We start from the raw sequence: 25,973 nt of genomic DNA on the forward strand, positions 1-25,973 counted from the left end.
TGTCAGGAAAGCATTGTATAATGTCTGGATTAAATATAAAGACTTGCTGGAGAACAAAACTCCAAGGTGGCTGTCACCAATGGAGGCAAAAGCTTTGAAAAAACTTAATATGGAGGTTAAATGGCCAAAGTATTGTGAAATTCTAGAACAGGAGGGCGATAAGTGGAAATTGCAGAGTTTTGAGAACCTAAAAGATAAAGTGCGAGACTGGCTTCATTATTATCAAATACTGGAGGTCTATAAGTTGGACAGGAAAATTGGCTTTCAGGTGGAAAAATCAAAACTGGAAACAGAGTTGTTAGAATCCAAAACTAAGAATTTGTCAAAAATGCATAACTTGCTGTTGAAATGGAATACACAGGATGAAACAGTTAAATCAGCTATGATTAAGTGGGCACAAGATATTGGTCATAACATTATGTTCGCTGACTGGGAAAGGTTGTGGACCACTGGTATGAAATTCACGGCATGTAATGCCTTGAGAGAGAATATTATGAAAATGATCTATAGGTGGTACATGACCCCAGTCAAGCTTGCAAAAATTTACCACTTATCAGATAACAAATGTTGGAAATGTAAAGAAAATGAAGGTACATTTTTTCACCTCTGGTGGACATGCCCAAGGATTAAAGCTTTCTGGGAAATGATATATAACGAAATGAAAAAGGTATTTAAATATACCTTCCTGAAGAAACCAGAGGCCTTTCTCCTGGGTATGGTAAGCCATGTGGTGTTAAAGAAGGACAGAACTTTTTTTTATGTATGCTACTACAGCAGCAAGGATTCTTATCGCAAAGTATTGGAAGACACCAGATCTACCCACTCTGGAAGAATGGCAGATGAAGATGACAGACTATATGGGACTGGCAGAGATGACTGGCAGAATCCGAGACCAGGACAAAGAGACAGTGGAAGAAGATTGGAAGAAGTTCAAAGACTATCTTAATAAACATTATAAAATTAATGAAGGCTAAAAAGATATGGGTTTAACAATTGGTGGTTTGCAGGGGCGTTGATTAAGGAAAAAGAATAGAATTATCAAAAACTATGGGAAAAATGGGAATGGATTTGCTGATAAGATAAATGAGATTAGAATACAGAAGGGGGAGGTGTGAGGAGGTCGGTGAAATTAGGTTTAGAAAATAAGGTTTGAATTTATACTTTTTTTGATTTGTTTGTTGGTTTATGTATGTTTTTATTGTTGTTTGTGTTTATATGTGTTTATTCGAACTTTAATAAATATCATTTAAAAAAAATAAACAACAACAACACTTGAGGAAAAGAGAGAAAAGAGCGGTGCCACTGTTATTATTGTTTTATTATTCAGTTGCGCGTGTCCATTTCAGCGCGTGAAAATAACAAAATCTCCCGCAGACTGAGGACAGATAGGGTTATTTTCGCCTTCTGTACTCTTGCAGAACGGGGAGAGAGAGATGGAATGGACTTTGCCATTAATGCTATTATTCAGCTGCATATCTCAATTGCAGTGCATGCAAATATAAAAACGTACTGCATGAAGTGCAAACTGACATCAACTGTGTGTGTGTGGTGGTGATGGGGGAGGCAGCTTAAATCCAAAACCCCGGCTTAGAAAGCGCAGCGACTTGATTTGATAAAAATCATCCCGGCTGCCTCTTCCGCCAGCTCCGCCCCGCTCCCCGCCTCCCCGCCTCCTTTCTCTGCACCAGTTGCTCAGGCGCCGGCAGGGGCAGGCGGCGCCGAGCGGGTGACGTCACAGGCGGGGGCCTTCGGCAAGCCGGAAACCGGAAGCGCCGGTGTAGGGACCGGGTGACGTGTTAAAGAGTGGGAGCTGTGTGGGAGCCCAGTCAGCCGAGCGGCAGCCATGGAGGCGCTTTACCACCAGACCAACAAGTGCGTGTGCGGGGCGGGAGCTTGCAGTAGTAATAATAACAATAGTAATAGGCCTTGGCTGGGGAGGGCGGGGTATTAATAATAATAATAATAATAATAATAATAATAATTAATAATAACCAGGCGGGGGGGCGGAGGTGTTTCAGTAAATGGGGGGAAACCTAGGGAGAGCCGTGGGGTGGAGGGAGGTTTCAGTGGGGTGGGTGTGGGGGAGGGGAGTGGTAGCCATGGTAATGTGACGGAGGGCAGTAATATTCCAGTTCATACTCTGCATTTATATGCCCTGCCCCCCCCCCCCCCGTTCGTATATGTGAATCGTAGCAACAGCCCTGCTGTACTAGGTCAGCACTGAGTATTTATATCAAGGAGGAGGGGCTGAGTGGAAGGCCACGTAAGTAAAAAGTCTGTGGCAGTTTGAACGAAGTGTAACCTGGTTCTGGTGCCTGCCTGCCTGCCTACCCACTGAAAGATCTTTGCACAACATCTCTGAATCATTTGCCTGACAGTGTTTGAAACCCAGCCAGATGGGCGGGGTACAAATAATAAATAATAATAACAATAACAATAATAATAATAATAATTAGAAGCACATTGCCTGCTATATTGGGGGGGGGGGGTAGCCTTGGCGCTTCCGTCACTGATTCTCGGCCGAACAGCAAAGGCAATGGTAGAAACTTTTGATAAGTAGGGTGGGTGGGGGTGCGTCTGTTTGCACCACCAAAAAAGTTATCCTGCTAGCAAAAGCTAGAGTGGCCAGTAGTTCTTCTTTGCAGCAGTTGGCCAGATGTAATGATACAGAGCAGCATTCAAATGCACTGGAGTTTCATGCCCATCTGTCGCTCAAGAGGATTTGCTTCCTGTCATGAGATCTGCTGCATAGGCACTTGTTGAGATTTTTTTAGGGGGAGGACCTAAAAAAGTTTTGCCGCACTGCCACGGCAAAAAATATAAACTGCTGCCTCCACTGCATAACCCCGAGCACCATGTCACCCTCTGTCTCTGTCGCACAGAGGTGCCAGAACACACCAGAGATGTGACAGAGCTCAGTTCCGGTGAGTTCCGGCTGAAAAAAGGACCTGGGCATTATTATTCCCACCCCATTTTGTTACGTTTGTCTCACTACGTTTGGGTCAGATGGCATAATTTTTAGCGTAATGCGGCTCATCATTGTAATCTCGTTCAGCAGCTAAATCCCACTGGGTAGGTCTCCAGTTTCAATTCAGAAATAAGAAGTTTTGAAAACACAGCCCTGGGTGGGGGAGATTGTGAACAGCAGGATGGGGATAAATAACTGGGGGCATGTTGGGAGGGAAGCGAGAACAGGAAAGAATAAGGATGATGATTCTTTGTGTAGGGGTAGAAGCGGCGTGAAGCTTGGGAAGCAGGCTGAGTATCCATTTTGGGAAGAAGGGAGGAAACAGTCATTGATATGGGACACCAAAGGGTAACATCAGGTGGCAAGGTCAGAGGTTCACAAACAGGGACTATTTGTGCCTGAAATCAGCAACAGTAACTTTGTGGATACACTTGGGGCTCTGGAGGGTAGAAGAAAAGGGAGATCACCACCTTAGTGACTGTCACAAGGGCTGCTGTTGGAAATCTTTCCTTCTCCCACCTACTATGAGAGACTTCATAACTGAGAAGGGGAGTAAGTAGAGCTGGTAGCAGGAGTCAGGTGATTGCTTACCATTGTTTACTGTGTAATCTTATTCCTGTCTACTCAGAGGTAAGTCTCATTGAGTTGTATGGGTCCTACACTCAGAGAAATGGGGATAAGAAATGTGCAGAGGGCTTCTCACTTGTATCTTGTTCATCCTTGTAACAACTCAAAGGTCATCCATTTGGATACTGGGCAACCGAGACTGAAACTAAGAGCGATTGCTGTGGCATTAAAATCTAAGATGGAGCTGTACTTTGATTCCCCAGATTTACATGTGTAATCTACACAAGGTCCAGACTCTGTTCTCTAGGCACTGGGTCACAGTGGATTCCCCCCTCCCCCTGGCCGTAGACACATTCCTTTTGTATTGTGTATAGCTTTGAGTAGTAGCTGTGTTCTGACAAACTCAACTCTGGCCTGGGTGGAAGGGATGGATTTCAGATTTTTGAAATCCTGAGTGTTAAACACAGTGCCTCTTTAAAACAGACTCTTCTTTGCCATCACCCTTCTAATCCTAGAGTGATTCTTTGCCATAATGGGTTGCCAATATTTTGAACCCATGGGCAAATTTGGAATCTTGTAAGAGTGCCATGGGCACCACTTCTTCGGCTTCTCTTTCTTGCCCCAGACTGAGTAAGCACACACAGAATCTTTGATCTTCCAAGGGGTCTGGATAAAAGCTGGAACCAGTGGAACTAACATGGCTCCTCTTGAATCACAGCATCCTCCAAAATCCACCATTATATTAAAGTTTAAAGTAGTGCAACACACAGTATGAATACAGAGCTGGTGTTTGTCCACCACAGACCCACGGCATGGATCTTCATGATTTTTGCCTGGGATGTTAAAACCGTCAACAAACCACGGAGTACATTTGTGGATAAAACGGTCTCCTATCACTTGGTGGTGATTTTCAGGAGAAATAATGAGGATCTATAAGAACTCATGCATGTTGAATCCCTGTTGTATCATGGTGGTGCTAGAAAGCACCAGATATGTGACTTTTATATTTTGGTCAGTGGAGATGGATTTGATGATGATTAGGGAATGAGGGGAACTCATAAGAAAAGTATGCAATTTCAAAAGTATCTATTTTACTGGATCCAACGTTTATGTGTGTGCATCTGTAACAGCGAAACCAGATGTCTTCATCTGCCCCAGCTGCAATAAAACATTGGTCTGTACAGCCACAGCAGCTGCTGTATCTTTCCAATGGTTTGACTTCATCTCTGATGGTGCATTCTTCCATTGTCTCTTGAGACAGGTGGATGCCAGCAATATATGCCTTCTCCCTCTCTGTCTCCATTCCCTTTCTCTCTTTGGTTACTTGCTTCTTGTTCCCTTTTACCTCAGACACTTTATATTCTGTTAAGCTGCTGATCTGAGCTTGAAAACTATATATCATGCTGAAAGAGGAAGTGGGAAAGAGCATTACTCTTCCATCTTCTTCCTTTCATAGAATCATAGAGTTGGAAGAGACCACAAGGGCCATCGAGTCCAACCCCCTGCCAAGCAGGAAACTACAGCTCTGTAGTTTTCAGTGGGTTGGGGGAGATAACAACCCATGGCACTTCATGACAAAGTGGGGTGTTCAGGGCTTCGTGAGTGCCAGGGGAAGACCTCAAGGGTGCCGTTATGCCCATGGGCACCATGTTGGCGAGTGCAGTTCCAGCCTATTTCTACAGTCTAGCACTGAACTTTGTAGCCAAGTCCTACATTCCTGCATCTTACACTGTTTAATCTTTAAAGCTTTAAAAACCACACACCTTGACAATCTGATGAAAAGAACATTACATGCCCTTACGGTGTTTTTCTTTTTTTTAAAATGTCCAGAGCTAGTCATGGACATACCATGTGCTCAGTTTTGGCATGTGCTCAGATGTTGAGTTGGCATGTTCTTGAAAACCTTCCAAACGTTAAAACATTAAGCAAGGTTGTGGAGACTTCAGAGGTTGCTGAAGCTGTTGTCATGCTTGTTTCCTCACCTGGTGGAGCCTGTTTGTGTTGACTAAAATGAAAATGAGCTAAAGATAGTTAAGTAAATCACAAAGAGTTGGACCAAAGGCCATCTCATTCAATTCTCTGTCCCAAACCAGCAGAAACCAACAGATCCAGGGGTAGCCAAGTGGGTGCTCTCCAGATGTTGATGTCGTTGGACTCTCAGCACCCCTGACCATTGGCCATGCTGACTGGGGCTGATGGGAGTTGGCATCCAGCAACTGGGGCTTCCCCTGAATCAGTCCTTGATCCCTTCTAGGCTCTAGTGATAGTTGGCTGGGATGATTTCCAACAAGGTGCTTGCAAAGTGAATGGCGCTCTGTGGCATTGCTAGTGTTTCAGCCTTTCTGTCTTGCCCATCAGACTCTAGCACACCTGAGCTGCTTCTCTTTGTCAGATGCTGAGTTTTATTGTCCCCCCCCCTTTTATTGACCCCTGCTTTTAGTCATTCTCTTGGTGTGCTCAAGTGATTTTTCTGCCACGCATCCGTTTCCAGGAGGTGCCCGTGGGGCAGAGCATTCTTCCCCTCCTTGCCCTACCTGATCTCCCACGTCCTGTTGCCTTTTCTCTGCCTCTGGCCTGATATCCTCAGTCTGTTTCCAAAACAGGTTTTCTAGTTGGCAGGGCTGAGCCATTCCCACTCTTTGTTTTGGAGGAGGCCCCAAAGAGAAATGCCAGATAATCACGGCGAGATATCCCAGCTTTTAACTTTCTTGCTTATAGAGTGGCTCAAGTGCTACAGTGTTCATTCAGAATTTGGATGCTCCTTTAGCCAATGGAAAGAGATTTCGAACCAACTATGCATCTGGAAACTTTCTACTGCCTTAAATACATTGAGGTTTCATTCATATAGCATATTTATTTGACGAACACATAGAAAAGAAGGTCAAAATAGGCTGTGTTAATTTTACATGCTACATAAATATTTCAGATATTTTTCCAATAACCAAAATATGGTTGAACTGAAATATTTTTTGGGGGGGAGTCAATAAAACACATTGAATGTGTTTAAAAATGTTAATTTCCAAGTCAGACTTTGAATTTGTTTGAAGTTATCTTCAATTTAATTCTTGTAAATATATTAAGACAATTCAAAGGTGTACAATTCTGTTCAGATTTTAGGGGGGGCAGAATGATGGTATAGAATGGTTAGCATATTAAATTCTCAGCATGCTTGTGTCTGCAGTTATAGATGCTTCCCCAAAGATAGTCACCTGAAAATAGCTAATTACAGATTTGATTTTAGGTTGGACTGGTATTATAGCCTTTCCAATTGACTGATTTGACAGATATTTTATCAGTTTGTTACGTTGCAACCTAATTTTTGAAGCAGTGCATTTCTAAAAATGGAAAGAAGTTCATGCGAACCCCGCATTGTCAGCAAGACTGCATAAATTTGTGGCCTTTAAAAAAACCAAAACCGTTCCCCCACACCCATGCCAGTCATTTCTGCCGTAAGAAGAGAAGTGCCATCTTTTGCAAATATTCCCTCTCTGGTCACCTGGAGGCAAGTCTTGCCACAAGGGATGAGGCAGATTGCTTTTTGTATTTCTGCTTTTGCCTGTGTCCTTGTTGCCTTGTAAATATTTCAGAGAATACAGTGAAACCTTGGTTCTCGAGCGCCTTGGTATTCAAACATTTCGGCTCCCGAACACCAAAAACCCAGACGTAAGCTTTGCAGTTTTCAACCGTTTTTCAGAAGCCAAATGTCTGATGCGGTTGTCAGCTAGGGTTTCCGGGGCGTCTGTGCCAACCAGAAGCCGCGCCTTGGTTTTCGAACGTTTCGGAAGTCAAACGGACTTCTGGAACGGATTACGTTCGAGAACCAAGGTACCACTGTATATGAGAAATGTTAAGGAAATCTGTTCTGCAAAGTATGAGATTACATACTGCCAGGATGGCCATCATAGTACCTTGTGGCTGTGGATGTTGTTGGACTCCCATCAGCTCCAGCCTGCACTGTCAGGGATGATGGGAGTTGTAGTCCCGCAACATGTGGAGAACATCAGGTTGGCTACCCTTGACTTGCACAGTATTTTTACTGTTATACCAAGGGTTTTACTTCAATATTCTGATTGCTCTGAGCACTGATGATTCATTTCTGCCGTGTGTTTGCCTTCTTGGGAAATCCTCCTTTTCTGCTGGAAGCCTTGTGGCTGACTAGAACTTTTCTTCTTTTCAACAGGCAGGTCCATGAGGTCCAGGCATACATGGGCCGCCTCGAGACATCAGACAAGCAGTCAGTCCACTGTGAGTAATTAATAGAAGAGGGTAACCTCACTGTTGGCTTGGCCAGCGCTCCCTGACCTGTGTTTCCAATATGTGTCCTCTTGAAACCATTAATATGTTTTGACCTTTAGGTGGTGTAATGGGTCTGTGCATATGGCTGTTGGCCAGAAGGTTGGAAGTTCAAGCCCACCCAGGGACAGCTGTGGGTGGGATTCCTGCGTTTCAGGGGGTTGAAATAGATGACCTTCTGGGTCCCTTCTGACTTACAATTCTCTGATTCCATTTTGCTGTACAGTGGTACCTCGGGTTACAGACGCTTCAGGTTACAGACTCTGCTAACCCAGAAATAGTACCTCGGGTTAAGAACTTTGCTTCAGGATGAGAACACAAATTGTGTGGTGGCGGCGCGGCGGGAGTGGGAGGCCCCATTAGCTAAAGTGGTGCTTCAGGCTAAGAACAGTTTCAGGTTAAGAATGGACCTCCGGAACGAATTAAGTTCTTGGCCCGAGGAACCACTGTACTGAGTGAAGGGTAGGAAATGGGGAAAGCCGTGGGTGGTAGATTTTTTGGAATATAAAAAAATCTACCACCCAAAATTTCCTTTTGGAAAGGCACTTCAACATACAAATAATGGCAAAAAAAGAGATGTGGCTGGCAGGTCACATTTTAGAAGAAGCATTCTTCTATGACTAGGGTAGGTAACACGTGGCCCTCCAGATGTTATTGGACCACAGCGCCTTTATCATTGGCCATCCTCGCTGGGGCTGATGGGAGTTGGAGTCCAACAAACTTGAGAGAAACCACACTGAAATTACAGCAGTTAGTACATGACCCCTGTACGGCTCTCTCACGTGCCCCTACAGGCTGGCCCAAATTGTTGGAGAGGTTTGAACCCCATGTTGGGCAAATATTCCTGTATGGCAGGGGCTTGATCTAGCTGTCTGTTGTGGTGCCTTCCAGTTCTATGATTTTATAATCAACTTTGGTGATAGTGCTCTAAAATGCAAAGATTCTGGCTAACTTTTTATCAGGATTGTGGAAAACATACAGGAGAGTTGGTAGTAGTAGTAGTAGTAGTAGTAGTAATAATAATAATAATAATAATAATAATAATAATAGCTTTTTTAGCAGAGCTTGCTTTATTATCTTGGTTTATGTGTCCAAAGAGGGAATTAAAATGTAAATTTAAAGGCTTGATGTCAGGGAACTGCCATCGGAAGAACAGGTGGTGGAAAGGCTCCCGGAGAATACCAGAGACACTGCAGCAGAAGAGGGAACCAGTAGGGGGGGAGCAGGAGCTCCAAGGGAAAGGGAGTCGGAGGGGAGGCTCTGGGATACTTCCAGTGAGAACAGTGAAGAGGTATCAGGACCCCCTTTAGGGACCCCCATCCCTCGCCGGAAACTGTCACGCAGAGAATCCAGGAGACTCGTTTCCGTTAAACAGCTTTTATGTTGGAAACGTTTCCGCAAACGCCCACTGTCAGATTCTACCAGCGACTGACGGAGCCATGCCAAAGGGCTCCGCTCAAGGCAGAGATTTACTACACTGAGTAATCTCTGGGGGATCAAGCTTTTACGCACAAGCAGCTCATTATCCCATCACACTTGATAAAGTGTCCTGGTAGCAGTAGTCAGTAACACGAAGGTGACTCGGGCACTTGAACGATTTGGATATCGCTGCCTAGCTAAGAAACTTTTGGACAGTTGTAATTTCCGAGAAGATTATGCACAGTATCAGAATCCTGCAGCAAAAAAAGAACCCACAGGTGGTTATTTCTCACAAATACATCTCATATGTTGGCAGCAAGAATATTTGCTGCCAACAGCAGCAGAAATTTGGACAGCATGAATCTCTGGCTATACATACATACATACATACATACATACATATATATATATAATGTCCTGCCCCCCACCAATATGTATGTGTATTTGCCCATCATGCCCTAAATAGAGGGGATTTGTTCCTTGTTTTGTTGCTTTATTTTCCACATTCCATAAAATACTCAAAACAAATGTTTGCAATACCGCTACTGGTGAACGACAAAGTGTTTCCCACATGCTGAAGTGGCAGGGCATTCCTCACACTCCCTGGCCCGATGGTTGTGGTGGGCACCTTCTCCACCTAGCTTCATGATGGGTGGCACTAGGAATATGAACACCTTCCACTTTCTCTGGTAGAAATCTCCCATTTCACACAGCGTGGCAAAGCGTGGCAAGAAGGTATTGTGCTGGTTAAAACAGCGAGTGTCCATCTGGCCCTGATGTTTCTTACCTTTCCCCCCTCATCTCCTCTTTCAGTGGTGGAAAACGAAATCCAGGCGCGAATAGACAGGATCTTCAGCAACTTGGAACGGTTGGAAATCTTTTGTAACAAGGAGCCTCCTAGCAAGCGGCAGAACGCCAAGCTGTGAGTTATCTTCTTCCTCGCCCTCCCAAACTACTTCTTGTGTCTTGGGACATATATTAGTGCAGCCTTCTGACCTGTCCTTGGGGCAAGTTGTGGTTGCTGTTGTTGTTGTGATGGTACTGCATTGCTTGCTGCCTTCCATATGGGATAGAAGGTGCAGGGCAATAAATTTATTATTACGAACGAATCAGGCTATGTGGCAGGCTTTTCTCTTTCTTATGCTTGTGAATGTTTTCTTAATTGCACCGATTTCCAAAATAACTTGAAGGCAGCTTAAAATCGAGCTCTTAAGGAAAGAAACCTGCTGATACAGGAAGCCTTCGGGCGGTATGGGAAAGAGACTTGGGGATCATAATTGCAGGTCATACATGGCAATCAGTTTGGCACAACCCAACCCTACGAACAATCTCTGCTCTTCTTCAGGAGGCCTCACTTAAAATTATATTTCGCTGGCACTGGACTCGCCTAGCCAAAATAAACACTAGCATCTCTCCTCTTGCTGGAAAGGCTCATAGGTTCATATTTTCATGCTTGGTGGAGTTGCATGATAACATGCTCCTTTTAGGAAAAGCTGTTTCCTATTATTTCCAAAATTACACAGCAATCCCTTCCACCCAATACAGTTCTTGCCTTATTCTCATTAGACTCAGATGTAAACAATAGCCTTAAATGCAGAGATTTAGTGTGTGTTTTTTTTCTATTATCAGCAACCTGATTCACAGTAGCCTGATGCTGGAAACAACCCATAGAAATCCCCATTGAAATCTGGGTAAATAATATTTGGAATAATGTAGCTCTATCGTAATGCTTCACTTGCCACAGAAGGGTAATTAAAGGCACTTCAAGGACTGACACTTTTGGCCAGACTTGGCTTCCTTTCTTTTCCTTTATAAATAAGACTGAAGATACTTTTATTCCACCTACAGAACAAGATTCTCCGTGGAGACTATATTTGAATTGATAATGCATAAATAAATGTACAGTTGTACCTTGGATCCCGAACGCCTTGGTACTGAGACATTTTAGACTGTGGAACGCTGCAAACCCAGAAGTGAGCGTTCCGGTTTGTGAACGTTCCTTGGAACCCGAACGTCTGACGTGGCTTCCGATTGGCTGCAGGAGCTTCCTGTAGCCAATCAGATGCCGTGCTTTGGTTTCCCGAACAGATTCCATTTGACTTCCAAGGTACGACTGTACGTATTGCTTGTGTACTGCATATGAAACTTAATAATAATGTACCGTAGGACAAGTTACTGTAGCTAGACGTTGTTCTTGTATTTACATGAAAATCAAAGCTCATGGCTTTCTTCCTCCTTTCTGTGACTTGTCGTTCTCAGACGAGTTGACCAGCTGAAATACGACATCCAGCACCTGCAGACAGCGTTGAGGAACTTCCAGCACCGGCGTTACGCACGGGAGCAGCAAGAGAGGCAGCGGGAGGAGCTTCTGGCCCGAACATTCACCACTAACGTATGTCCTCCCGTAAAACCAGTGGATTTGTGCTAATATTCGACTCCCTCCCGTGTCCCAATGTTCATCTATTTAACAGCTGTCGTTCTCAAATGGGGTTTTTTTGGGTGGCGAGAAATCATGGGGTTTAGCGCTTAAGGAGATCAGCAACGATGTCCAAACTCACACGAGGCAACTTTCCCACCACTGCCAATCTTCTCCTGCAATACATGGGGAGTTTTCTTAGTCTTTGAGGACACATGGAGTGGCAGCTCGATTTTGTGGCAGTCACAGTTATGTGGAAAATGTAGGGACAGAAAGTTTGAACTTCACTGCTGCAGAATAATGCCGATTCTTTTTTTTTTTTAAAAAAAAAAATATCCCAAAACATGGGCTTTTGTTGACACCCTTGTCCTTCTGGGTTCAGAGTGCCAAGGAAAGATAACCAACATGCTTCCCTCCCCTCCTCCCCCTTTGCAGGATTCTGACACCACCATTCCGATTGATGAAACCTTGCAGCATAACGAGTCCCTCCAAAATGCTCACCGTGGCATGGACGATCTCATTGGCAGCGGGACCAGCATTCTGCAGGGCCTGAGGGATCAGAGAATGACATTAAAGGTGGGCATAGGATGGGACCTTCAGCTTTTTAAAATATATTTGTATATGGGGAGTAGGCACCCACTTTTTCTTCTCCCCCCTCTTTTAATTCTAATAACTTTCCAGAATTCTGAAAAGTAAAACTCAGGTGCAGGTTCTTTTCATTCTCACCCTCTGTGTCTCTTCTCCAACTTCTCCTCGGTCACTCCTCTGTTGTCCGCCCCCCCCCCCCCCCCCCCCGTACGGCAAAGCCAAGTGTAGCGATCACACACAGGACCCCCGGACGTTTGACGGTCTATTGACCCTGTGCTGCCACTGCGATTTCTTTTTCCGCTGCCCCCACCCCGTATCTCACGGGGACACACGGAGTCCAGTCAGTTGTTAACATAAACAAATAATCAAGTTTATTTTTAAATGCAGGAACAAGCTTATGGTTTCAGTTAATTGTTCTTTTGTCAGTTTCTTATTCTTAGTTCCTAACAGCTCCAAACTGATTATTCCAACTATCTATCTGACTCCACCTAACAATTCCTCTCACTTTCTCACAATACAACCCACTGCCTATTCCTCCCTCTTCCTTCTTCAACTCCCCAACCTCAACCCTCAACTCAACTCAACTCATCTCAATTTTCAAAATCTTCCACTCTTAACTTTTACTCCCCCCTTGCATTCTCACTGGCCAATCACATCCCACCTATTTTAACCCTTTCCTTATGACTCATCCTAGGAGGCAAACTCCACACCAATCTTCCTCTTTTGAAACCGCCACCGCTGTAGCTGCACTCAAGGCTTTTGGATACACCCAAATTCCACATGTTGCGAATGTAGCATTAATTCAACCTGTCAGGGTTTCTTGTAGCTTCGTTGTGCCCTGCTGCAAATTTGGACAGAGTTTTGCAAATTTACTCCTGGATAAGAAGCTCTGAGTATCGGTCCAGGGAGGGGGCAAAGCTGGGTGGTGGAGAAAATATTTTGTATGCAGAAGGTCCCAGGTTCAGGCTCCACCTATTAAAAGGGTCTTCCTGAGACCATGGGGCAAGCAGACAGTAAAAGGCTAAGCTGGATAATTCCTTTGTTCCTGGTATAAGGCAGCTTCTTGTGAATTAAAAGAGAATCTGAAGGTTGCCTATCCTACCTAAAACCTTTTCCTGAATCAGGATCCTCCATGCCAGCGGTTCCTAAAAAGAGCAAGACTATTTGCATATGAGGTTTCCCCTACCTTCCCTCTTCTCATTGGCCCACTGTTCCTTCACTCCACTGTTTGCCCTCCTCCTCCTCTAGCTATTGCTGGCTCTGGTCTCCTTCCGCCCTTCAACCAGTCGTTCTGCCTCCTTGCATCTCCATCACTTTCTACGTTCGGGGTCTTCTTCCTAACTCTCTGCCCTGTTCTCTGGGCACCCCACTATCAATGGCACGCAGCTTCTGGGGTCCCTAAGCCACGCCGGGTGCTATTGTCTCCCCAGCCGCCACTCCCTGCCATGCAGAGGTTAAAAGCTCAAGTGTCCTTGGTAGCCGCTGACGTAAATGCCGTTTCCGAACCCCGTGCCTGTTTTTATTCCAACCCCAGCCCTTTTCCTCTGGAAGAAGCAGGCTGGGTGTGGTAGGCTTGAGCCACCGGGCAACCCCTGATATTCCTGCCAAGCTAGAGAAACTGCTTCCCTGCGCTGCCCTGGCCCCACTTGGAACACAGCTGTCCAAACACCCACTCCAGCAGTCTCTTGCCTCTTAAGGCGTTACAGGATGTGACCTTGCAGGCTTGAATGTTCATTTTGGAGTGATGTCATCCTGGAAATGAACTGTAGCCTTTTAGCATCCCGTTGGTAATCACATCGGATCAGATGAGCATGTCGACGTGGCTCTCCCTAGATGGAAGCTCACAGGCTGAATATTCCTAGATGGAAATGTGGAATGCTCCTTTTCAGAGTTCTGGGGTGAGGATTCTCATTCTTTGTGTAGTTGCATCTCAGTAGGCAACACAGAGGTGTCACATTTCTTGGCTCTCCTCTCACTGTTCCCCTACACAACGACACGCCTTTGCTGCTGTTCTTGGAGCCACTCCCGATTTTTCCATCACACCAATTGTGGCACTGCTCCAGGATAGATTCCCTGTGGAAAAGGAAGCATTGGGGTTACATGAGTCTGCAGCATAATTCTGGCTTCCTAAGGGAGGACCTCAGTGAAGTGAAAACCTTCACCAAACACAATTTTAAAAGTGAAATACAGTGGTACCTCGGAACTCGAACAGCTCTGTTCTCGAATGTTTCGGTTCTCGAATGCCAAAAACCTGAAAGTAAATGCTTCCGTTCTCTAATATTTTTCAGAACCTGAATGTGCGATGCGGCTTCCGCTGAGTGCAAGAAGCTCTTGCAACTAATGGGAAGCCGCGCCTTGGTTTTCAAACGTTTCGGAAGCTGAACAGGCTTCCGAAACAGATTACATTCAAGAACCGAGGTATCACTGTATATGTAATTTGGCCACCAAATTTTTCTTTTTTAAAAAAAGGCGTTCTCCACTGCAGCTTTTTCTTCCATATCCCCCTGGCCTACCTGTGATTTCTGATTCCTGATGGAGGGAGGGGCCATATACCTTTATTTGTTTGTTGCTGTGCTGATTCTGATTGGTAGAAGACTGGTCCTCCTGCTTCCTGGTCCTATCGGAGCACAGGTAAAACCTGCATGGAAAAGCAGGTGGGTGATAGCCATGGGACAGGTTGTGCTTTCCTGGTGAGAGCTGTGCCTCTCTAGCACTGACCTTCCAGCACATGGGCCATGACCCACAACCCTGTTGCTACCTGGCCTAAGATGCTTTGTGAGAGCACTGGTGCTGCCATTTTTTTAATAAAACACAGTATGTCTATTAGTTTAAAATGAAGTGTCGCTGGATAGGAAACTGCTAAATCAAACAGAGGGTTCCATATTCCCCCCCCCAAAAAAAAAAAATTAAGTGTTGAAAGTATGGTTTTGGGATGGCATGGTAAACCTAACCAACTTCTGACAACAGAAGATCAGCAGGGAAGGATGGAGGCAGAGGAAAGGAGATGGGAAGGTGGAGTGGGCCCTGCAATTCAGAGGGAAGTGGAAAGCAAGTCCTTGTTCTGTAAAAGCTCGTTCTGCTTGGATGGCAACCTGTCACGGATGCTTTAGCTGAGATTCCTGCATTACAGGGGGTTGGACTAGATGACCGTGTGGGGCCCTTCCAACTCTACAATTCTGTGATTCTCAGTAAACAACATCTGACTGTGGAAGATGCCGAAGCCATTCAGAGAGTCTGCCTGTTCGTTTCCCTAACGTTGCCGCATCTCTCTCTCTCTCTCTCTCTCACCTTTAGGGCACCCAGAAGAAAATCCTGGATGTTGCAAACATGCTCGGCTTATCCAACACAGTCATGCGCCTCACTGAGAAACGTGCCTTCCAGGATAAGTACTTCATGATCGGAGGCATGATTGTGACCTGCGTGCTCATGTTCCTCGTGGTGCAGTACCTGACGTGAGCGGCAAGAGAACTTCTCAGTGGACTGTGATGGACTGACTGCCTTTCTTCATAGACTCCCAACGTAATGGCGAACCTCCTGCCTTCTGGACTGGTCATGTACTCTCCTTACGGCATCATGAGATGGCTCAGATTCAGCTTACGTGGACTCGGGCGCTTGGTGCTGAAGGGGTTCTTACAAAGCCACACGGTGCCGAGACGTGATGTAATTCTTCAGCCAGGTGGTGGGCTGTCTCTCTGTGCCCCACGCAGGCTCAGCGAACATTGGCATGCGGTTGTCATGTGCTGCTCACAGGAGCGGTGCACATTCATGTGGTCACAGAACCCCTGTGCAATCGTGACGGAACCTAAGAATACTGCACGACTGTGCGGTCCGTGGAACTGCAGACCCACTTGGTGTTCTTACGAACCAGGTTACATACATGAACATTGTGGTCAGCTGAGCGGTTTTGATTTATTTTACCTTTATATGCAAGGAGAGTATTGTCCTGCCATGGCTGAAACAAGTAGAAATCTTCATGGGCCAAAAAGATCTTCTTTTTTGGAAGCTGTGTGCCTGCCTCTTATTTAGAATAAGCAGATCCCGAAGGCTAGACAGCAAGGTAACTCATTTTTGAACAATAGTAAAATATTCAGGGTAATGGATGGCAGCGGTCACCCTCCACTTTGCAGAAGCTAGCTCTTGGTGCAAAAGGTTTGGGGCAGAACTGCCGACTCAGTATGTACGTTTCTACAGGGACTTCCTGGCTGCCATTGGAAGTATAATATATTTGCAAAGATACTTGCAAAAGGCACTTATAAAATAAGGTTTTATCACAATCGGGGCCATTGGGTCAGTTCACAAATAATAGGCAAGTACCCTGCACAACAGCAAAGGATATGAGAGTCTCAGTTTTTAATTTTAAAAGTTTCTAGTCTTCATGGGTACAAGTGGAGGCTTTACGATGGCAATGCCATAAATTCTGTTGAACATGATTGGCTGACTCACATTGTAACCGCCCTATACTCAGGGTAGTTCACAGAATAAAATCAAGATATAAAACCACAAAATACATGATAAAAACAGCAACCCAGTAGCTGCCCCAAAAAACCACATATTAGAGGGGCATAGGATGTAAATCAGATCAACCAAAGGCCTGGTTAAAAAGGAATGTTTCTCATGAATGCTTTTGTTTCTTTGCGCAACAGGAAAAGGCAAAAACTGGAAGCTGGGCAGTAGTACTCTGTCTGCTTATAGGTAAAGTAAAGGTAAAGGGACCCCCGACCATTAGGTCCAGTCGTAACTGACTCTGGGGTTGCGGTGCTCATCTCACTTTATTGGCCGAGGGAGCCGGCGTACAGCTTCCGGGTCATGTGGCCAGCATCTGCTTCTGGCAAACCAGAGCAGCACACAGAAACGCCATTTACCTTCCCTCCAGAGTGGTACCTATTTATCTACTTGCACTTTGACGTGCTTTCAAACTGCCAGGTTGGCAGGAGCAGGGACCAAGCAATGGGAGCTCACCCCGTCGCGGGGATTTGAACCACCGACCTTCTGATCGGCAAGCCCTAGGCTCTGTGGTTTAGACCACAGTGCCACCCCTGCTTATAGGTAGCTAGAGATAAACATGTAGCGATATTACCCCACCTTGCAGCCAGCAAAGCTGGCTCTGTAAACTGCAGGAGACCTGAGGGAAGGCTGTGCCACGTGCTCAGGTTTGATCACATCGCTGAACAGTTGACACATTCTCTTCTGGTTGCAGATTCCCATACTTACAGGCCGTGCTGCACTTAATCGCTGTGTTATCAGGGGTTGCAGCGTGGAGCGTTTTCTGCCCCTGCCAAATGCATTAGCACAACAGCAGCTTTTTGCCTTGCGCCGAAATAAACATTGTAGTGTCACGTAGGAGTCGCTATCTGGGCCCCGTTCCTTTATAATCCCGTATTTGATTCTTGCTCCATTCAAACTGATATCAACAGTGTTTGATTTGGTTCAAGCAGATTAAAAACGGCTCCAAAATAGCCAGGGTAAACATTCAACTTAGCTGCGGTTTCTTCACTCTACTCCCCCCCCCCCGGCGTTCCTTGCCTACCCCTTTCCTCCTCTTTGGAAAATCAGGTGCTGTGTATAAGAGGAGATCTATAGTTGAGCAGTTTTCTAGGCACCTGTAGATGTGCTGTTATGTCACTTTTTTTTTCTTATTAAGGTAGAATTCCAAGAGAGTTTGTGTATGGGTGTTTTTTGTTTAAATAAGCATTTAACTCTTTAGGTTTCAGGGAAATGCAGGAGCGACATCATGAGAGCAAATGATCAATTAGCACTAAATAATCAGAGTCCAGCAATCTGGCCTTCTCAGCTTGGATGCCAAACTTCCTAAGCAAGAAAAGCAGAAGTCTCTCTTCTTTGGAAGCACCCAGTTCCATTCATTCCTTTTTCCCCAACCCCTGGTTACGTGCAACTGAGTAAAAGTGGCTGTTACAGTAATGTTATAGAACCATGGTTCCCAATTGGTGGTTCACGGACCCCAGGGGTTTCACATACCCTCCCGGGGGAGGGGAGGGTCCGGGGCACCATTCACATGACAAAAACTACCACAGAGATATCAGCATTTTCAAAAGTAGGGGGTCCATGGCTTGGCTTTTGAAAAAAACATGGGATCTACAGTACTTGGATAATTGGGAACCACTGTTATATGTTCATGAACATTCACAGCGTTGAGAGTTATAATCCGAAGTGACTTCATGCAAGTGCATCAAAAGAACATGAGTGGAGCTGAAACTGACAAATTTTAATTAAAAAATACCGTATTTTTCGCTCTATAAGACGCACCGGGCCACAAGATGCACCTAGTTTTTGGAGGAGGAAAACAAGAAAAAAAAATATTCTGAATCCCAGAAGCCAGAACAGCAAGAGGGATTGCTGCGCAGCGAAAGCAGCAATTCCTCTTGCTGTTCTGGCTTCTCGGATAGCTGTGCAGCCTGCATTCGCTCCATAAGACGCACACATATTTCCCCTTACTTTTTAGGAGGGAAAAAGTGAGTCTTATAGAGCAAAAAATACGGTATATATTTTCAAAGCCTTATGATGGGAAAGGAAGTGACTGAACTTCTGATCTTCACCCAGTGGAATTATGTGTTCCTGGAGTGAGAAAGGGACCAGGTGGCCACAAAGCCCAGCACCATAACTACCCCTTACCCACCCTAAACTCTCCTGATCTGCTTATTACAATCCACGATTACGATGCTCCTTCGGCCCCAAGGTTGAGGTGCTACAGAAAGTATCCCTGCAAAGTAAATGGTAACAGGTGGCTCAAGTGAGTGAGCCATTCCTTTCCACACTTCAGCCAATGGCAACCATCCACTCAAGTTGGCGAGTGGCCAATGTGACAGTCTTTCTAGCCAGTTATCCCAAGGAACGTGCTGGAGAGATGCTTCCTTGATCTGGCGGGACCACAGTTCAGACGGCAGGTTTGAAATCCCAGCATATCCTTAGTGAATATATCCGGTCCCGTCTTGCCCCTAATAATCTTAATTCTATAGGTGCTGCAGGGATTTCTGGGAGCAAAGAGAAGGGATCCATAGGGCAAGTGGTTAATTATTTCCCTGTTTGGCACTGTGCCGTCGGCCTTCCAGGCTGTTGACGCCATGGAACCAAAGTTTATCGTGTGTAGTTTTAGGTTCAAGGGATTGAGAGCACAAAAGCAGGGGACACCCTTCTCTTTATGCTGGCTAAACACACTTGTGTTGGAGATAAAATTTCCCCGTGTTATCTTGTTTCCTCTTCAATCGACTTGCTGCCGCCGGACTTAGAGATGTTTAAGAGCCCTGAAGTCTTTTTGCAAGCAAGGCTCTCCCTCTAGTGGTGGTAAATGCGTTTTTCACCTTTTAAAAATGTTCCGGTTTTGCCCTCCCCACTTCCAAAGGAATTTTAAGCAAACTGTGTAGCCCCTATCCCATGGGTAGGCAAACTAAGGCCCAGGGGCTCGATCTGGCCCAATCGCCTTCTAAATCCGGCCTGCAGACGGTCTGGGAATCAGTGTGTTTTTACATGAGTAGCATGTGTCCTTTTATTTAAAATGCATCTCTGCGTTATTTGTGGGGCCTGCCTGGTGTTTTTACATGAGTAGAATGTGTGCTTTTATTTAACATATCTGGGTTATTTGTGGGGCATAGGAATTTGTTCATCCCCCCCAAAAAAAATAGTCCGGCCCCCCACAAGGTCTGAGGGACAGTGAACCGGCCCCCTGCTGAAAAAGTTTGCTGACCCTATTTCCTTTAATTCACTGGCAAATTATGCAAACTCCAGGCTCCTCTGGTGGTGAACTGAAAACCTCTCACCTGGTGACTGGCTTGTGTACTCCAGTACAGTACAGTGGTACCTCGGGTTACAGATGCTTCAGGTTACAGACCCTGCTAACCCAGAAATAGTACCTCGGGTTAAGAACTTTGCTTCAGGATGAGAACAGAAATCACGCAGTGGCGGTGGGTGGCCCCATTAGCTAAAGTGGTACCTCAGGTTAAGAATGGCTTCAGGTTAAGAACGGACCTCCGGAACGTATTCAGTTCCTAACCCGAGGTACCACTGTATATGAATAACCTTTTTAAAAATCTGTTGACAACACAAAATCCCTCCTTCAAAATCAGACAATGTCGGTGCCTTGGGCTGGGACACAGCCTCAGTGGCGTGGGTTGGAGGAGAGGGGTTGCTACACACACACACACAAACACACACACACACACACACACACACACACACACAGCCACCCACTTCTCTCCTGCAACATCACCCCCTTGAGCCAGGCAACGGGCACATGCTTTTGCAAACCAGGAAAGAAGAAAGAGCAGCCTTGCTGGCTATTGTGATTTGCTACCAAGCCCAAAGCTCAAAAATGGTGTTTCATCAAACCTTACTGCAGATCAGCAGGTTGTCTTGGGTGCAGAGAGGCCCAGACCTTGTCCAACTTTTGAGGTCTCTAGCCAGAATGGAATGGGAATGGGAATGGGAATGGGGAGAGGAGGGGAGGGGGGAGGGGAAGGGGAGGGGAGAAAAGAAAAGAAAAGAAAAGAAAAGAAAAGGGCACCTCCCTCCAAAAAAGGCAAAATATAATTTGAATATTTATTTTAAAATGAATGCTCTTTGAGCCTTTTTCTGTTTTATTGAGGCAAAATCTAGCTTTTATGCAACTCCGCAGTCTACCCTGCACCAAACCACATCTCTCACGTGCTTAAATTGGCCGCTCTTAGCTGAGAGTGAGGATGCCACATTTTGGCTGGCCCAATGTACATAACCACAAGTTGGGTCTATATCTGAGCACCGCCTCTGAGCTTGAGGCCCAGGTCAAACAGCTCTCCTGCGGCCCCTCCCAATGTAGAAATATTTGGAAGATTGGTAGTGGGAACAGAAGAGCTGTGATGCAGAAGACCAAGGCAGTTTCCTCCTCTCTTTTTTATTTAAACTTTTGAGTTTCCATGGAAGCTTCAACCAACGACCTTTGCATTTTATGAAGCTGACCTGCGGAAGCTGGTCCATTAGGGCAGATGGGGCACTTCCCCACCAACCTCTGCCAGCCCACAACCAGTGTTGTCTGCTTCCTCTCCTTCCTTAGTCTCGGTGTTGCCCTTGCAGAACTCAGCTGGGAAGAGGAAAGGGGCAAAGCTGGAATGAGTCTGCTCTGCCTGCCTGTGGCTCTGGCGCCACCTACTGTTGGGCTCCCTGTCTGCTCGCCAATGCCAATGGACACAAGCTGCCACTGCTGAGCACTGGGCAACAACTGTTCACTGCAGAATGCAGTGTGTTTTGAGTCACCAAAGTCTCCAACTGAGGGCAAAGGATTGGGGCAGATCAACCCCTTTTTTGCTTTTATGATTTGAGAGAGTTGCATCAGGGGTGACCTGGCAGAAGATCATTGGGTATAAAATATAGCTGCACCTGTAAGCTGAGTTACCACTCTCTCTTGGTGTCGCCTCATAGCTTGGGGCATCCCTGGGGCTGACAATGTCAAAGAGCAGCTCTCCCTTCCTTCCTCCCCGTCCCCAGATTAAAGGAAATTGGCCCCCACGTATTTCTTCACTGGAAAGAGCTTGGGATGGGTGGATTAAATCGTTCCAAGCCAGGTGCTTCTTTTTATTATTAAAAAAGTTTATAGTAAAAATTTTATTGTGCTACAAAACAAACGGGAAAGTGCATCTTTCGTCTCCGCTTTCAGCTTACAGAGTCATTTTCTGCAGTTCGTTTTCATGGAGTGAGAAACACTTTTGTCATATACCGTATTTTTCGCCCTATAGGACGCACTTTTTCCCCTCCAAAAATGAAGGGGAAATGTGTGTGCGTCCTATGGGGCGAATGCAGGCTTTCGCTGAAGCCTGGAGAGCGAGAGGCATCGGTGCGCACCGACACCTCTCGCTCTCCAGGCTCCAGGAAGCTATACGCAAGCCTTGCGTGCCCAGGGGAACTCCCCCCGGCGCACAAGACTTGCGGGCGGCAGCCTGCAGTGCGGAGCAAGGGGCGCCCTTTGGAGGACGCCCCGTGCTTCGCGCAGGTGTCCGCAGCCTGCAGCCTGCCGCCTGCCGCCTGGCGGGCGGGGCGCCCTAAAGCAGAGCGCCCCACGCGCCGGACAGACATCCGCAGCATGGGGAGCCCTGCAGGAGTTCCCCGCAGGGCTCCCCACGCTGCGGATAGCAGCCTGCCGCCTGGCGGGCGGGGCGCCCTGAAGCAGAGCGCCCCATGCGCCGGACAGACATCGGCCAGCCCCACAAGCTCGGGGGACAGCGGGGAGGCGCAGCGCCGCCATCCCACTGTTCCCTGACCTGGTTTTGGGGGGGAAATAAAGGAAAATTTCCCCCCCTTTATTCCCCCCCCCCCAAAGTAGGTGCGTCCTATGGGACGGAGCGTCCTATGGGACGAAAAATACGGTACATCTTGTGATTGGGAGAAAAGAGTACTGGCTGGAAAGGGAGCAGGTAGACCGCTGGTTTGCTAGTGAAACTGAATTACTGTGTCATGAAATGATGCATGTCTAAAAAGTGTCATCAACACGAACAGTTTGGAAAGCTGTGCATTAGGGGGTCCAGAGCTTGTTTGGTTGCAGTGTGGCTTGTTTGTATGTGTGTGTTTGGGGGGAAAGGTTGACTCTCAAGTTCTAAGTGGAATATGTATATACCATGGGTAGGCAACCTAAGGCCTGGGGGCCGGGGCCGGGGCCGGCCCCATCGCCTTCTAAATCCGGCCCGCGGATGGTCCTGGAATTAGCGTGTTTTTACATGAGCAGAATGTGGCCTTTTATTTAAAATGCATCTCTGGGTTATTTGTGGGGCCTGCCTGGTGTGTTTACATGAGTTTAAAATGCATCTCTGGGTTATTTGTGGGGCATGGGAATTTGTTCATTCCCTCCCCAAAAATATAGTCTGGCCCCCCACAAGGTCTGAGGGACAGTGGACTGCTAAAGAAGTTTGCTGACCCCTGGTGTATACAGTGGTACCTTGGTACTCAAACAGCTTGGCTCTCGAACAAATTGGATCCCAAACGCCACAAACCCAGAAGTAAGTGTTCTGGTTTGCAAACATTTTTCAGAAGCCGGACGTCCAACGCAGCTTCTGCAGCTTCCCGTTGAGTGCAGGAAGCTCCTGCAGCCAATCAGAAGCTGTGCCTTGGTTTTCAAACCGTTTCGGGAGTCAAACGGACTCCCGGAAAGGATTAAGTTTGAGAACCAAGGTACGACTGTATCAAAATACACGAGAGTGGCAATTTTGAAAGGGTCTGGCCCCCTTTCCTCAGATACTTCTGAGAAAAGCAGCCATATTCTAAAAGCACATGTGCCACTCAGGTAAACTCTACATGTGTAATTTATATTGGACATTCATCCTGGAGCACAGCACATCAGATGAGAAGTAGCCTTGAGGAGCCTTGCTTTGTAGAAAGATAATAGTAATAATAATAATTTATTATTTATACTTCGCCCATTTGGCTGGGTTTTCCTAGCTACTCTGAGTGGCTCCCAACAGAATGTCAATAATAATGATGATAATAAAGCGATCAAACATTTGAAAAAAGGCTTCTCTTAGGGCTTTGGTGCATTTGGTTTCTTGAAATGTAATCGTCTTGCCAGATCTGACAAATGGGTTCTTCTAGTAGCCAGGCATGTTAGCCGAACGATGAGAATCTCGCATGTGGGTCATGACTGCTCCTTGCTGTTTGATCCCAACATATTCTTGCTGGAGGCTGCTGTCTGTGGATGCAAAGGTCCTGCATGGGTATTGATAAGCCAGGACAGCTGTCGGCATAAGCCTGCTTCCTGTGAATTTGATTCATTTGGTTCTGGGACGAGACGGCTTCATTTCCTTGACTTTCCTGAAGAGCCCAGGAGAGGGCAGTCATGTTCTAGTTGTGTTGGCCCATGTTTGCTGCAAGAGTATTTAGGAGAGCGAATGACTCCTGCTGCGCTGGCCTCTTTGAGCAAGATTTTGTCCAGGGGTGACTCACAATTCTCTTTTTTTTTAAAAAAAATAATTTTTATTCATTTTTCAAACACATAATAAAAACAAAGCACAAAACAAAAAGTCAAAACACAAAACAAAAACATACAAAACATTTAAACAAATATAACTTCAAAATTGTATTTTCATACACCTTCTTTCCTTCGACTTCCCCATACCTCCCCATCCCTGCATCCTTGTTTTATGATTCTTTAGCAACCCTTTGGTCAATTTATCCTGATTCCCTTTCATTAAATTTCCTTTAGTTTTTTAGTTACAGCTGTACTTCTCTGTTTCTTACCCCTTGACATCTTAGCATTCCTCAATTTTACAACAGTTTTTAAGGTATATTTTAAATTTCTTCCAGTCCTCTTCCACTGTCTCCTTCCCCTGGTCACGGATTCTGCCCGTCATCTCAGCCAGTCCCATAAAGTCCATCACCTTTGTTTGCCATTCTTCCAGAGTAGGTAGTTCTTGCATCTTCCAATACTTCGCCAGTAGAATTCTTGCTGCTGTGGTAGCATACATAAAGAAAATCCTATCCTTCTTTAACACCAATTGGCCTACCATGCCCAAGAGAAAAGCCTCTGGTTTCTTAGGAAAAGTCCATCACAATTCTCATTCCCAGGATTAAGAAAAGCCAAGTTTCTTTCTCTTTTTTTACAGTTTTCCCATGAGCCCAGCAGGAATGGCTCCTTTGAGAATGAATTAGAAAAAAGTCAAGTGATCAAACAATTGTCCTGAAATCAATAGTACGTGTGGCTCTTCATATGCCCCTGCCTTATACTGATTGGTGGCCCATGTAGCCTTGTAGTGCACAGTCTTGGGCACAAATCAATCCCAGCTCTTCATTCTTTAAAGGAAAATGGGGTTGAATCTGGGACTTTGTACAAGCAAGGGCCGTATTTCATCACTGAGCTATGGCTCTTCCATTTCATAAAATCAAGTTGGAAGGGGTCCCAAGGGTCATTTAGTCCAACCCCCTGAAAGGCAGGAATCTCAGCTAAAACATCCATGACAGATGGCCACACAACCTCTGCTTGAAAACCTCCAAGGAAGAAGAGTGCACAAACTCCGTCGGGAGTCCGTTCCACTGCCAAACAGCTCTTACTGAATGACCACCGAGGCTTGTCTGAAACTTACATTTATCTTCAGGCTTGGGAGACGACCTCCGAAATTAAATGAGTGGAAAGTGGGACCCTTTTCAAGGATGGCATCTTGCATCTGAAAAGCTTGCTTGGCACCAAGTTCAATGGTACATCAGCACTGGGTGAAGACTTTCTTTTTTAAATCCAGGCTTCCAGCTTATTTCTTTTACAGGCTTTAGCTGACTGTTCATGCTTCCAGAGTTTTTAAGCTACATTTTTTTAGTATCCTTAGTTATTGTCAGGGAACTGCCATCAGAGCCAAGGGTGGAGGGAAGGCTCCCCAATGACGCTGGAGAGGGAACCAGCAAAGAGAGAGGGGGAGCTTCTGCTGGGGAAGGAGATAGGCGTTACGCTAGGAAGAAAGGGGAGGTTGAGGGAGCTTCGGAGGGAGGGCTCCGAGACTGTTCCAGCGAGACCAGCGGGGAGAGCTCAGGACCTCCCCTTGGGACGCCCACTCTGCGCAGAAAGCTTCCGCGCAGGGAGGCTAGGCGGAGACTTGGTGTCAAAGAGCTTTTATGTTGGAAAAAGTTCAGGAAACGCCCACTGACGGATTCTGCCAGTGATTGAGACAGCCACGGAGTAAGGGCTGTCCAGCCGGGGAAAAGTTTGACCAAACTACTCAGCTTGGAGCAGTTTGCGGCTTACGCACAAGCAACCCCACATCCCAT

The 25,973-nt window shown here is 46.0% G+C and overlaps 2 protein-coding genes across 7 annotated transcripts in view; both read left to right on the plus strand.

The window, feature by feature from the left end:
• The first annotated feature begins 1,744 nt into the window (after positions 1-1,744).
• On the plus strand, positions 1,745-16,253 carry GOSR2 (golgi SNAP receptor complex member 2). Of its 2 annotated transcripts, XM_079950117.1 has the most exons (6): positions 1,745-1,872; positions 7,716-7,780; positions 10,061-10,169; positions 11,507-11,639; positions 12,099-12,239; positions 15,546-16,253. In XM_079950117.1, exons 1-6 carry the CDS (start codon positions 1,844-1,846, stop codon positions 15,705-15,707), a joined length of 639 nt encoding a protein of 212 aa, XP_079806243.1. In that variant the 5' UTR covers positions 1,745-1,843; the 3' UTR covers positions 15,708-16,253. The 2 variants fall into 2 exon arrangements, with proteins under 2 accessions (XP_079806243.1, XP_079806244.1); XM_079950118.1 differs by lacking the exon at positions 12,099-12,239.
• The window catches only part of LOC307200791 (la-related protein 6-like), a 33,017-nt gene continuing 23,257 nt past the window's right edge, over positions 16,214-25,973 (plus strand). For 2 of the 5 annotated variants that reach the window (XM_079949740.1, XM_079949738.1), the window contains exon 1: positions 16,214-16,308. The gene's annotated coding sequence lies outside the window, so the exon portion shown is untranslated. Of the gene's footprint in view, positions 16,309-23,121; positions 23,225-24,823; positions 25,413-25,973 lie in introns of those variants that run through there. The other 3 variants (XR_013832432.1, XR_013832433.1, XM_079949739.1) reach the window with 3 other exon arrangements.

Source organism: Podarcis cretensis (genome assembly GCF_951804945.1).
Source record: "Podarcis cretensis genome assembly, chromosome: 13".
NCBI classification, from domain to species: Eukaryota; Metazoa; Chordata; class Lepidosauria; order Squamata; family Lacertidae; genus Podarcis; species Podarcis cretensis.

Bases quoted from the DNA above. Each gene is read 5' to 3' on its own strand.
- GOSR2 (XM_079950117.1), top strand. From the start codon at position 1,844: ATGGAGGCGCTTTACCACCAGACCAACAA. The intron at 7,781-10,060 runs GTGAGTAATTAA...CTCCTCTTTCAG, and splicing joins AGACAAGCAGTCAGTCCACT to TGGTGGAAAACGAAATCCAG. The intron at 10,170-11,506 runs GTGAGTTATCTT...TGTCGTTCTCAG, and splicing joins AAGCGGCAGAACGCCAAGCT to ACGAGTTGACCAGCTGAAAT.